This window comes from Rhinatrema bivittatum, chromosome 2 (genome assembly GCF_901001135.1).
Source record: "Rhinatrema bivittatum chromosome 2, aRhiBiv1.1, whole genome shotgun sequence".
Classification (NCBI taxonomy): domain Eukaryota; kingdom Metazoa; phylum Chordata; class Amphibia; order Gymnophiona; family Rhinatrematidae; genus Rhinatrema; species Rhinatrema bivittatum.
In genome coordinates, this window is record NC_042616.1 from 512,604,268 (window position 1) to 512,617,642 (window position 13,375).

Genomic DNA, 13,375 nt, shown 5'->3' on the forward strand with positions numbered 1-13,375 from the left:
TCCACTTGTGGAAAGTTGTTACCTAAAAGGTTAAAGCACGCTCTGTCAGGGCCATGGCAACTTCAGTAGCGCACCTATGGTCTGTGCCGCTTCCTGATATTTGTAGGGTTGCTACCTGGAGTTCTCTCCATTCCTTTACAGCCCATTATAGTTTGGACAAGGCTGGAAGACAAGATTCCATTTTCGGCCAGTCTGTCTTGCGCAACCTATTTGCAACTTGATGTACCAACACCCTTCCACCTACCCGTTAGGGTTCAGGATGCCCTCTACCAAATTCCACCCCAGTCCTTGTGCCTATTGCACATCTTGGGTACATTTGGTGCATTTTTCGGACATCCTCAGCTCAGTACTCACCCATATGTGAGGACTACCATCCTGCTTGTCCTGTGAGAAAGCAGAAGTTGCTTATCTGTAACAGGTGTTCTCACAGGACAGCAGGATGTTAATCCTCATGAAACCCGCCCGCCACCCCGCGGTGTTAGGTTCATTACGTTTTTCTTATTTTATTTTTTGGCACTTACTATAGCTTTTAAACAAGACTGAAGGGGGTCCCCTGCTGGTTGCAGGATTAGTACCATCCTGGGCATGCCCATAGGTGCCAGTCAAAGTTCTAGAAACTTTGACAAAAGTGTTCCGTGATTGGGCTCCATCCTGTGATGTCACCCATATGTGAGGACTAACATCCTGCTGTCCTGTGAGAACACCTGTTACAGGTAAGCAACTTCTGCTATACAAAATACATAAAACATAAAAAATTGAAATAAGAATAAATAAAAATTGAAATAAAGGATTGGAATAAAATAGGGAGGATGGAGGTTAAACAGACCAATGATTAAAATATATAAACAGGTCTCTGTGGGACTATAGTCTCAATTGAGTTTAAAAATCTGTCCTAAGGTCCACCCCTCCTAATTATATAAATTATATTAGAAGTGTACAATGTGGGAACTCATTTTTTGATTTTATTGTTGACATTTAGAAGTTCCTTTCTTTGTTATTTGTTAATATATGTATATCCACTATTCCCATTTAATTGCAAGGACAATCCAGAAAGTGCTTTGAGATCATACAATAATGATTCTCATGGCTGCGGCCAAGGCAGGTATGGTTCCCCTACCTCATCTGGTTGTTTGAGTGTCTTCTAATCCCAATGGGGACTTCTTCATCTCTTATCACGCAGGAGGGCAGACAACTCTGCTATTCGAATCTCTCCTCTCTGGCCCTCATGGCATCATGGCATGGTTGTTGAATGCACCTTAGTTTCCTCCTTGCTCCTTCCATAGGAAGTGGAAGACTTCTTGACCTTATCCAGGAAGCCTTTGATTTTGAAAGTCCCTTAGCTTCAAATGGAAGGGGGTTTAGCCTGATATCAGGCCAGCTCTCTAGACCTGTTCACCTGTAGCCCAAGGACTTGCTGCAGTGCTTGTTTTCCCTTTTTTCATCATTGCTTAATACGTTGTCAGTGAAAGTACACCTCACTGCAATTGTGGCATACCAACAGCAGGTAGAAGGAGCACCAATATCCATTCTTCCTCTGGTATCGAAATTTGTGAAGGAAGTGTGGCATTCTAAACATCCTGACTCAAAACTTCCAGTGTTTTGGGATCTTAATGTCTTAGTTCAGCTTATGAAGCCTCCATTTGAACCTCTGGAGTCGGCTGTCTTGTTTTGTTTTTTTATTTACTGTTTATTGGCAGAAAAAGATTAACAATACAAATTATCTGCAAAACAGCAGTACAAAAAGCTTTAGACTCCAATGGAGAAGAAATAGTGTAAACATATCACAAATGTATACATACGTAGTCACCTAACAACCCATAACCTAAAGTGGTATACGGGATATAATCTACACACTCAAGAATCCACCTTTTACTATAATATGGAGTCAGCTGTTTTAAAATTCCTCACTTGGAAAGTGCTGGTTTTGGTAATCGTCATATCTGGGTCAGTGAAGTACAAGTTTTTCCATAACAGAGTGGTCCTATGTACTCACCCTGAGTTTCTTCCAAAAATGGTGTCTACTTTTCACATCAAACAAGCCATTTTTTTTCTTTCCTTTTTTTCCCCAAGGCCTCCTATGCATAAAGGTGAGAAGGCTGTTCATTCCTTGGCCCTACTATCTACAAAGGACTGAGCCTTATCTGTCTTCTCAGTTGTTTATTTCATTTGATCCCAAAAAACTAGCAATAGCAGTTGCAAAGAGAACTCTATCAAATTGGCTAGTAGACTGTATTGTGCATTGTTATATGCTGGTTGCTTATAAATTACAGTTTCTGTCAAGGCTCATCAAATGAGAGACATGGCGACTTTAGTGGCTGCTTCAATTGAAGGTATCTGCAGTGCTGCATCTTGGATGTCTGTTCACATGTTATATCCCACCATGTCTGGGCAACATGTCAAAAGGTGGTAGTAGTTTTGGTCAAGCAGTTTTGTGCAACCTACTAGTCTACTCCCTTGGTGGGGCCAGATTGCTTATTCAGTAAGTGTTCAGCTTGGGTCTTCCCATGTGTCATGGCTAATTCAGCCCTTCTTGTCAAAACAGAAGGCAAGCTTGCTTACCTATAAACAGGGTTCTCCATGGACAGTAGGATGAATTAGCCATATTTGTTTCCTGCCTACCTCCTTGGAGAGTCAACTATCTCGCTAAAGCTTAATAAGCTCTGAAATAGACTGAGGGTCTCATGAGCCAGCGTGCATGGGAAGCATCACACATGCTCAGTAAGACTTTTACTGAGCTTTGAGAGATGGGTCCATTCGGTGCCATCAGATGGTGTCACTTCACATGTCATGGCTAATTTATCCTGCTGTCTACAGGCAACCCTGTTTACAGGTAAGCAGATTTGCTTTTTGCACAGGAAAAAGCAAATAATGTGTGTTAAAATTTGAAATGCAATTGCATACATTTTTCCATGAATTATTGCATTTATGAAGCCATTTAGCCTTTAGTACATTGGCCTCTAAGATTTTTTTCTAAAGATTTTTTTTTAAGGTTTAGAAATGCAAAAAGAAGGGCAAATGGGAGACATGCATCCAAAATCAATAAGAAAGATCTACTTAATGGCATACTTGCCTAATTTTGAGGGTTTTTTTGTCTGTATATAATATTACTTTTTACTACACACCCTCTTTTTTTTTATGTGTTTTGTGCTTATTTTTTTATAGTGGTACATTTTTTTGTATTTTTTTTCTGTGACATACAGTACTGACATTCCTCACTTGTGCTTGTCTCTTATAGGTGATGATGCTTGAGGCAAAAGACAGAATTGGAGGGCGAGTGTGGGATGACAAGTCTTTGAAAGGTGTGACGGTGGGAAGAGGAGCACACATTGTCAATGGCTGCATCAACAACCCTATAGCACTAATGTGTGAGCAAGTGGGTTTCTCTTATGGATACGTCATTCTATGCTAATGAAAATATTGCAGCTATAACTAAGTGACAGTGCACACGCATTGTTCCTTGTATCATCAAAACAAGGCATAAACGAGGATTGTATTCATATGTGCATTAGAGTTAACAATTTCACCTTCTATCAAAATCATTATCCTAAAGAGGAAGCAGTAATAATGTGAAAACAGCTGGCATTTGTACAGCAGCTTTCATCTAAACTGGGTCCTGACAAATGCTGAAATCATAATGGGTCAGAGATGTACATGGAGCCATCTTTGGGGTACATGGTCTAGCAGCTTATTTATCTGCATACTGTATGATAATCTATTGGATATGTTAGATTGTATTTATCTGGATAATAGGATTAAGTAGGATTAAATGGACAATTTTCTCAGTGGAAGGGAGTGGACAGTGGAGTGCCTCAGGAATCTGTATTGGGACCCTTACTTTTCAATATATTTATAAATGATCTGGAAAGAAATATGACGAGTGAGATAATCAAATTTGCAGATGATAGAAAATTGTTCAGAGTAGTTAAATCACAAGCAGATTGCGATAAATTGCAGGAAGACCTTGTGAGACTGGAAAATTGGGCATCAAAATGGCAGATAAAATTTAATGTGGATAAGTGCAAGGTGATGCATATAGGGAAAAATAACCCATGCTATAATTACACAATGTTGGGTTCCATATTAGATGCTACAACCCAAGAAAGAGATCTAGGCGTCATAGTGGATAACACATTGAAATCGTCGGTTCAGTGTGCTGCGGCAGTCAAAAAAGCAAATATAATGTTGGGAATTATTAGAAAGGGAATTGTGAATAAAACGGAATATGTCATAATGCCTCTGTATCGCTCCATGGTGAGACCGCACCTTGAATACTGTGTACAATTCTGGTCGCCACATCTCAAAAAAGATATAATTGCGATGGAGAAGGTACAGAGAAGGGCTACAAAAATGATAAAGGGAATGGAACAGCTCCCCTATGAGGAAAGACTAAAGAGGTTAGGACTTTTCAGCTTTGAGAAGAGTCGGTTGAGGGGGGATATGATAGAGGTGTTTAAAATCATGAGAGGTCTAGAACGGGTAGATGTGAATCGGTTATTTACTCTTTTGGATAATAGAAAGACTAGGGGGCACTCCATGAAGTTAGCATGTGGCACATTTAAAACTAATCAGAGAAAGTTCTTTTTTACTCAACGCACAATTAAACTCTGGAATTTGTTGCCAGAGGATGTGGTTAGTGCAGTTAGTATAGCTGTGTTTAAAAAAGGATTGGATAAGTTCTTGGAGGAGAAGTCCATTACCTGCTATTAATTAAGTTGACTTAGAAAATAGCCACTGCTATTACTAGCAACGGTAACATGGAATAGACTTAGTTTTTGGGTACTTGCCAGGTTCTTATGGCCTGGATTGGCCACTGTTGGAAACAGGATGCTGGGGTTGATGGACCCTTGGTCTGACCCAGTATGGCATGTTCTTATGTTCTTCTTAATTTTTAAAAATATATTATTGGACTGTAATTTGATTGTACTGTTGCATTATATTATCGGTTTGATTGTAAATCACTTTGGGCAGAGTCTCTGGAAAGGCGATTGATAAATAAGTAAATTAAAACTTTTTACTCAACTACAGATGGGTGAACTGGAGTACAGAGCAGTGTTTCACAACTTTTTCAAGGCACACCTACTTTAACAAAACTGTTGTGTGCTATGCCAACCTCCACAGAGCAGGCAGTGCAGATATGGAGAAGACTCGGAGCCAAAAAAAGAGCTAGAGAAGAACTGAAAGCCTCACTGGTCTTTCTTCCAAATTTATAAACAAAGAAAGAGAAAGGGAGCGAAGACAGACATGAGCCCATCGTGATGGACTAGCTCCATCTATATACAAGTGCAGTGCAAGGGAAAATTTGGTGGGGGTGCAGGCAGCCAGCCTTGGGTGCTGCTTATGGCTGCTAGAACTTCTTCTCTGCTGATTCTCCCAACACGCAGTGCTCAGTACACGCCCTTCACGTCTCACTCGGCTTGGGAATAAGACAGAGGCTGAAAAGACTGTAAAGGGAGGGATGGGGGTGGAAGAGGAGGCAGTATTGTGCATGATGTGTGTGCTGCACAAAGGAGAGCCCAGCTAACCATGCTTTGCATGCTGTCCTTAAGTTCCTACCCTTTAGGCTTCATGCTCTAGCTAGGAAAAAGAGGCATACATGAATACACAAGTGCTCAGAAAGAAGCTCCTACATTTTTAAGAGCCCCCACAGGTATCTTTTTTTTTTTGCTGCAAAGTTCTAAATTCAAAAAGTGAATTATGTTTTAAAGCCGTATTTATTACTTTATGCCATGATCTGGAAATGAAATGGACTTTACTTAAAACATCAAATATCTTAGCAAGAGAAAGGCTGTACTAATTACTACTGGAGAGTCCTCAAGACTTGTTAACAGGACCGGGTTTTGAATGTCCTCTCAGTGCGTTTCAAAACAGAAGTCCTCTTTTTCCCTGCAAGCCCACATCACAACTGCCCATCCTTGAGCTTCATCTCAATTGATACCTCCATACCTCTCTTCTCCCCGGCTACCAGAAACTTGGATGTAATGTTTTACTTATTTTCATTTCTTCAAAGTCTTCTCCCTAAATTACCACTTTTTAATACCGGGAAGATAAGATTTTCTCTCACCTTTGATATTTGTTGATCTCTCCTTTAAGCACTCTTCGGCTGCTATCTCTATTTTAAACAGTTTACTTGCTTCTCTTCAAACTTCATAAAGCCTACAGAACTCTGCCACCCAATTATCGGCTCCCATGCCACCTGTATGCAACCTCTCTTCTTGCATCTCTTCACTGGCTTCCAGTCAAGTATCGCTGTCTCTTCAAAATACTATACTTGTTTTTAATTTCAAATGTATTCATGAACTTGTTCCATCTGATCTGTATACTTCTTTCTCTCACTACACTACTATGCTCTTGCTCACAAGTGCCACTCCTCTCCATCAATCCCACCTCACTGCTCTCCAAGCCAAACAGGATCCCCTCTCCTCCTCCTGTGTTTTTTATGTTCTTGTTTTTCACCTATGGAATCAGCATCTGACACCCAGATCTCATCTTCTCTCTCTTTAAATGCAAAGTAAAAGTCCACCTGTATAATCCTACCTTCAACTGAGCACGAATACTCTAGCCAGCATAATATGCTCTATGAACAGTGTTTCCCAACCACTGTGCCATGGGCACACTGTTGTGCCTTCACACCTGATCAGGTGTGCCATGGAAAAATCACCACTGCCTGAAACTTAGATCCAGGCCTGCACATGGGCTAACTGCACTAACCACATCCTCTGGCAACAAATTCCAGAGTTTAATTGTGCGTTGAGTAAAAAAGAACTTTCTCTGATTAGTTTTAAATGTGCCACATGCTAACTTCATGGAGTGCCCCCTAGTCTTTCTATTATCCAAAAGAGTAAATAACCGATTCACATCTACCCGTTCTAGACCTCTCATGATTTTAAACACCTCTATCATATCCCCCCTCAACCGACTCTTCTCAAAGCTGAAAAGTCCTAACCTCTTTAGTCTTTCCTCATAGGGGAGCTGTTCCATTCCCTTTATCATTTTTGTAGCCCTTCTCTGTACCTTCTCCATCGCAATTATATCTTTTTTGAGATGTGGCGACCAGAATTGTACACAGTATTCAAGGTGCGGTCTCACCATGGAGCGATACAGAGGCATTATGACATATTCCGTTTTATTCACAATTCCCTTTCTAATAATTCCCAACATTATATTTGCTTTTTTGACTGCCGCAGCACACTGAACCGACGATTTCAATGTGTTATCCACTATGACGCCTAGATCTCTTTCTTGGGTTGTAGCATCTAATATGGAACCCAACATTGTGTAATTATAGCATGGGTTATTTTTCCCTATATGCATCACCTTGCACTTATCCACATTAAATTTTATCTGCCATTTTGATGCCCAATTTTCCAGTCTCACAAGGTCTTCCTGCAATTTATCGCAATCTGCTTGTGATTTAACTACTCTGAACAATTTTCTATCATCTGCAAATTTGATTATCTCACTCGTCATATTTCTTTCCAGATCATTTATAAATATATTGAAAAGTAAGGGTCCCAATACAGATTCCTGAGGCACTCCACTGTCCACTCCCTTCCACTGAGTGTTTTGGCCAGGGAGTCACATTCAGAAGTTGATAGCTCCAGTTCAGAGCCTGGGAAGGTCTATTCGCCCAACAGTGTGACCTTATTTACAAGTGCTGAATTTGATGGCAGCCATGTTGGGGGTTTCCTCTGGGCAAGGGTGCACAGGCGGCCTCTTCAGCACAACTTTCCAGTGGGGTCCACAGTCTTAGGACTTCATGGTGAGGCTTCTCTTGGAGGTGACCATCCACTTGCAGTAGTGGCTGAAAGTGGATCTTCTCAGGAAGGGAGTTTCCTTGGAGACGCCGGAAAGGTAGTATAGATTGCTGGGGCGCTGAGAAGCTTCAATCAATTGGAAACACGTGCAGTTTGGATAGCGTGCTTGTGAATTGTTGAGCTTCTAGAGCAGTGGTTCTCAACCCTGTCCTGGGGACCCCCCCAGCCAGTCGGGTTTTCATGATATCCACAATGAATATGCATGAGAGAAAATTTGCATACACTGCCTCCATAGCATGCAAATTTTCTCTCATGCATATTCATTGGGGATATCCTGAAAACCCGACTGGCTGGGGGGGTCCCCAGGACTGGGTTGAGAACCACTGTTCTAGAGGTATGAATGGCCGGGATAATGTAGGACAATGAGCTCATGGTGGCGTACGTCTTTCCTCAAGCCAGAACTGAGAGACGGCAGATGTCGAAGCAAATGGATGCACTCGTGATATGGGCAGTATCGCCCGAGGCCTTTCTGCTCATGGTGGCACGCTGGGGTCACCCTTCTGGTTTTGCTAGTAATTTCAACCAATGCAAGGTTCCAAGGTCCTTCAGTTGTAGGCGGGATCCGAAGCTCTGCCTCATGATGCTCTTGATCCAGAGGGACTGCAGAAAGTGAAGCTATATTCCTTCCCGCCATGGACACTTTTAGGCAGGGTCATGTGAAAGATTGCAAGATAGACTTAAACTTGTGTTTCTGGTGGCTCTGGCTTGGCCTGGAGGCCGTGGTATGCTGAACTGTGGAGGCTACTGATTGGCAGTGCTCTCAAGCAGCTACCCTGGCTGGATCTATTGCACAAGGATCCATTCTACATGATGATCTAGGTCTATTTTGTCCTTTGGTTTTTGAAGCATAATTATTCTGCTGTAGTGATTCCACCTTGTGCCGCACTGGAACATTTTTTCTATGTCTCTAGCTTATGTTAGCGATGGGAGTGTTTTTGAGGCGAGGTTTGAGGTTCTTAGCCTCTCAAAGTGGAAATTCCATTAATTTTTGGAAGTTTCAAATGGCAGCTCTCATCTCTTCTCGGCAAATCAATGGAGGCCCTTGGTCTCCCCCTCCGGATATGTCTTGATTCTTGAAGGGCATTAAGAATCTTTGTTCTCCCTGGTGGCTACCTGTGCCCTTGTGGAACCTTAATCTGGTTATGGATTCTTGGCGGCTCCTGCCTTTTGACCATTACATAGCCTCATCTTAAAGCTGCTTTCCTGCAATTCCGGGACGATGCAGTTCCGGACTATATCTTCTGTTGCCAAAAATGGTTTTGAAGTTTCATTTGAATCTATTTCTCCTGCCTGTGCTGGGTAGGAATAGAGATGAGAGTGATTTGTTTCTTGCGCACCTTGGATGTTGAGCGGCATTTGAGATGATGTTTGGAGGCTACAAAGCATGTCAGGTAGTCTGATCAATTGTTTTTGCTTCATGGTGGAGGTAAACAAGGGAAACTGGCAACACAGGAAACTATAGCCTATTGGCAAAAGGTTGTCGTCATGATCAGCTGTTTGCTTGCTGAGATTCCTTTCTCTAAGCAATTTAGAGGGCATTCTGCTAGGGCTCAGGCACTAGGGTGGGCAGAGCCTTGATTATCATTTCTGGCCAAGTTTTCCCGGGCAGCGATGTGGTCTTTTTCTTGCATACCTTCCCAAGCCTTCTGCTTGGATGTTCATGCTGCGCAGAGTGCAGCTTTCACGTGTGCAATCTTCATTGGTCCACAGGCAGCCTCCCTCTCTGTTCAGAGTAGCTTTGTTACATTCTACTTGTGACGATTAGCCTGCTTGAATGCAGAGGAAGGAGAAATGATTACTTACCTGATAATTTGCTCTAAGGAAGGTAGGCCAATCCCCGACTCAAGCTTGGGTGCCATTTTTTTTTTTTTTTTTTGCCTTTGGTTCACTCTTTAGGTACAGACGTTGCAGGGTAGTGTTCCTGTTATTCATTGGCGGACTGGTAAGTGTTTTAACTGGTCCCTCAGCTTAGTGAATGTTAATTCTTTGATCTGCACTTAGTTTTCTCAGTTGGTTGGAAGCATGAGTGATTGATCTGTTAATAATCATTTCACGTATAATCAGTTTGTCCACAGTTTGGCTTTTCCAGAGAATACTGGCTGATGTTGGGGCAGAACCGTATATCCGTAACATCAGCTTTTACTCTGTCTCCATCTGCTGGTAGAGGTGCATAACCCACTTCTGGGGATTGGTCTGCCTTCCTTAGAGGAAAGGAAATTATCAGATAAGTAGTAATATATCCTTCTGTCTGCAGTAGTGGTTTATCAAGGCTTCAGTCTCTGCTACTGTGATATTCAGCCACTTTTCATAAACATTCATAAATCAAGCACCTTTCGTAAACGTTTTTGTACATTCACTCACTTTTTTGTGTGCATTGTTGCATCATAGGTTTACAAGGTCTTGGCCTGGGAAACTAGAGAGACTAGATAGATCAGTTGGATGTTATCTCCTAAGTTATTAAAAAGACCAGGAAATGCTAGTGTTGAGTTTTGAAAACATCACTGGGGAATTAAAATATTTTTATTTTTTTTATATTCCTCTTTTTGGCACTTCAAAGCAGATTACATTCAGGGACTGTGGGTCCCAGAGGGGCCTACAATGTAAGTTTTGTACCTGAGGCAACAGAGGGTAAAGTGACTTGCCCAAGGTCATAAGGAATAGCAGTGGGATTTGAACCCTGGTTCATAGGCCACTACTCTAACCGCTAGGCTGCTACTCCTCTTCTGTAGGGAAGGGTGTCTGGAGTGGGAGGTGACACAGGGTCTATGTACTAAGAGTGAGCTAAGAAAACTGTGCTAAAAATGAGTGCACATTTCTTAGCATACACATTTAAAAAAATAACTTTGGTACCAATAGTGTAAAGTAACGGTATGCACTGCAATTGTATTAATGAAATGTGCGTTAGCACAGAAGAGAGCCTACAATAAGCATAATGCATATTTTCTATGCATCGTGCACTGTTAATACATAGACCCAGAGTCCTTCGTGCTGACAGGCCCAAAATGAAATAGCATTTTAGCCCTGGGGAACAATTGCTCCCTTTTCAAACCCTGCACCTCTACAGCAGTGTGTGCACGTCAAAGTATGAGGCATGCTAGGCATTGCCAGACAGTCACTGGAAGCCATGATGGACAAAAGAGGCAAGGGACTTTCCTTCTGCTGCCTTGGCCTTACCATCTGTTTAGAAGTGTTGCAGAGGGTAGGGGAAGGGCCAAGACATAGCCTCTCCTGATTTGTAAGTGGCCAGCATGCTAAATTGGAATGCTAGCAGTTTACTACAGCACTGGACCAGCGCTAAATTTTAAACAATAAAGATGCATGGTAAACTTAGTTTCTGCCCCTGGGGCTTTTACATAGCATGCTAATATCTAATGAGGTCATTAGTGTGGTATTTAAATGTTCAGCATATGCAGGCAAATTCAAATTTTAAAATGCCCTCACATTCACTAAATAGCACTCATTTTGCCCTATGATAGAGCTTAGTAACATTAATTGAAAAAGGCGAGATGAGAGTAAAAGGAACTTGCATAGAATGGGTGTCAGCAAGCCGAGACAAGAGCTCAACCTCTTTCAGAGGTAGCTCTCAATCATCTATCCATGCAACCCGAAGGATTGTAAAATTGGTATCTAAGTGAGAAGCTATGATGAAATTGTTCACTAACCAGTGACTGAAAATAAAGTTTTCAATAAATTTTTACAGTGCAAATAAATGAATTAAAAAACATAGGTAACTACAACCATATCGATGATCATAGTTTCCCAACTGAAAAGGCAAAAGGTAAAATACAACTGTTTAAAATCACAAACCCTGACATCAGCTGATGTTTTGGGAAACTCTGCGTCAGGGGGAACTGATCTTAAGTCAAAGTTGCTTATTGTCAGATCACCTGATTTCACCAGTTCCTTTGTTGTATGTCAAGATAACTTTACATATAATCAGCTATATTCTAAAGAATTGAGCCGGTTAAATAATGATCCAAAGGAGAGAAAAGTAAGATTGTGGGCCTAGAGGCCCTAACCAGTCATCCTCCTCCCTTCCCCACAAACCCCAAAGGCTTGGTTCTGCTGGGCTGAGCCTGCCACTCTCATCTCCCTATGTGAAACATCGTAACTGCCTAGCAATGAAAAGATAGAAGTGCTGGTCCGGACCACAGTAGGACGCCGCCATGATATGGTCCACATCAAAACTTCAATTTCGGGTACCAGGGGTTGGAAGAGAGAGGATTGGGGTGGGGAGGGCCAGGGGGGAATCCATATTTTTAAAAAGAAACGGGAGCAGGGGTGGAGGAGATGAGGCATTGACCATGGCCCTATTATTTATTTTTAAATTAGCAGCAATTTGAGGAGGGGGTGGCAGGTTTGGCCCAGCAACGCCAAACCTTTGGAGATCATGGGGAAGGGGTCTGGTTAGGGCCGATAGGCCCATGATCCTTTTTTTTTTTTTCTCCTTTTGCATCGCTATTTAACTGGCTAGCCAAATAACTTGATACATAACCTGATTTTCTTTTGCATATGGTCGGTTATGTTTAAAGTTCTCTGGCTGCTGTTAATCAGATACATTTAATCAGGGATATTCAGTGGGACAAGTTAGCCAGATAACTTGCCCACTGAATTTGGCCTTATTGTTTCATCTCAAGCTTTCAAAGGCTGGGGCAGGAAAGAGTTCATGAAGCATTATATGACACTAACTATTGCTGAAGCCTCGATAATTGATGCTATAGCTGTTAAGTTCCAAACCTGTGTTAATTCAACCATTTTATTACATAATGTTGTCACACTCTTGACTAAATACATGATTTTACTCAGCACATTCACAGAGAATCCTTGGCTGCAAGTATTGAGGGTAAAGCCTGAGATGTTGGCTCTGCAGTTTTGTGACAGACTACATTGGCCTTGTGATTTTTATCTGCTTGCATTTTCTGTTGCTGTTTATCATTTAAACTTCTTATACCATTTGCTCTGCTGCATTCTGCACCAGTTTGAATGAGGACATGATGTATTGAAGTTTAAATTATGCATTTTGAGGGTAATTTTACAGCAGCCTACCTAAATTAGGCAGCAAAAATATGCATAAGTTACACCAATTTTCCAAATGAATTTAGGTGCATATGTTCGCTTTGGAAATTCTCTCACCAAAACTATCTGCAAACAATTTACATTACAAAATTTTTGCATACATTTATTATGTATGCAGGAAAACCTTTGCTCATTCTTTTGGAAATCTGAAGTTTGCGCATGAATCCAAACCTCTCCCCAACCCTGCCCCTGGGAACAACTTCGTTCAGTCCAGGTAAACTTCTGTGCATTGAGGACATATGTGCAGAAGTTTACATGATTATCGGCCATTTCTGTGGGTAAAACATTGCTTTACCCGTGGAAATGCCTTTGAAAATGATCCTCTGTATTCTTGAGTTTTGTGTTTCAATTATGAATGTATTTCCTTTAAAGTTCATTAGTCACTGAGGTATGTTAGCAACTGGAACACCTGCTGCATTCTACTTTAATGTTATGAAATTAAAGTGTATCCTGTGTACTAAGCGTTTTAAATTAACTTTCTTTTG

At 41.5% G+C, this 13,375-nt stretch overlaps 1 protein-coding gene across 3 annotated transcripts in view; it reads left to right on the forward strand.

Annotated features, from left to right (window-relative positions):
- Nucleotides 1-13,375, forward strand: part of KDM1B (lysine demethylase 1B) — a 174,385-nt gene that overhangs the window by 84,065 nt on the left and 76,945 nt on the right. For all 3 annotated transcript variants that reach the window (XM_029590738.1, XM_029590740.1, XM_029590739.1), the window contains exon 12: nt 3,236-3,373. In XM_029590738.1, coding sequence (XP_029446598.1) covers nt 3,236-3,373 — 138 coding nt within the window. The remainder of the gene's footprint in view (nt 1-3,235; nt 3,374-13,375) is intronic.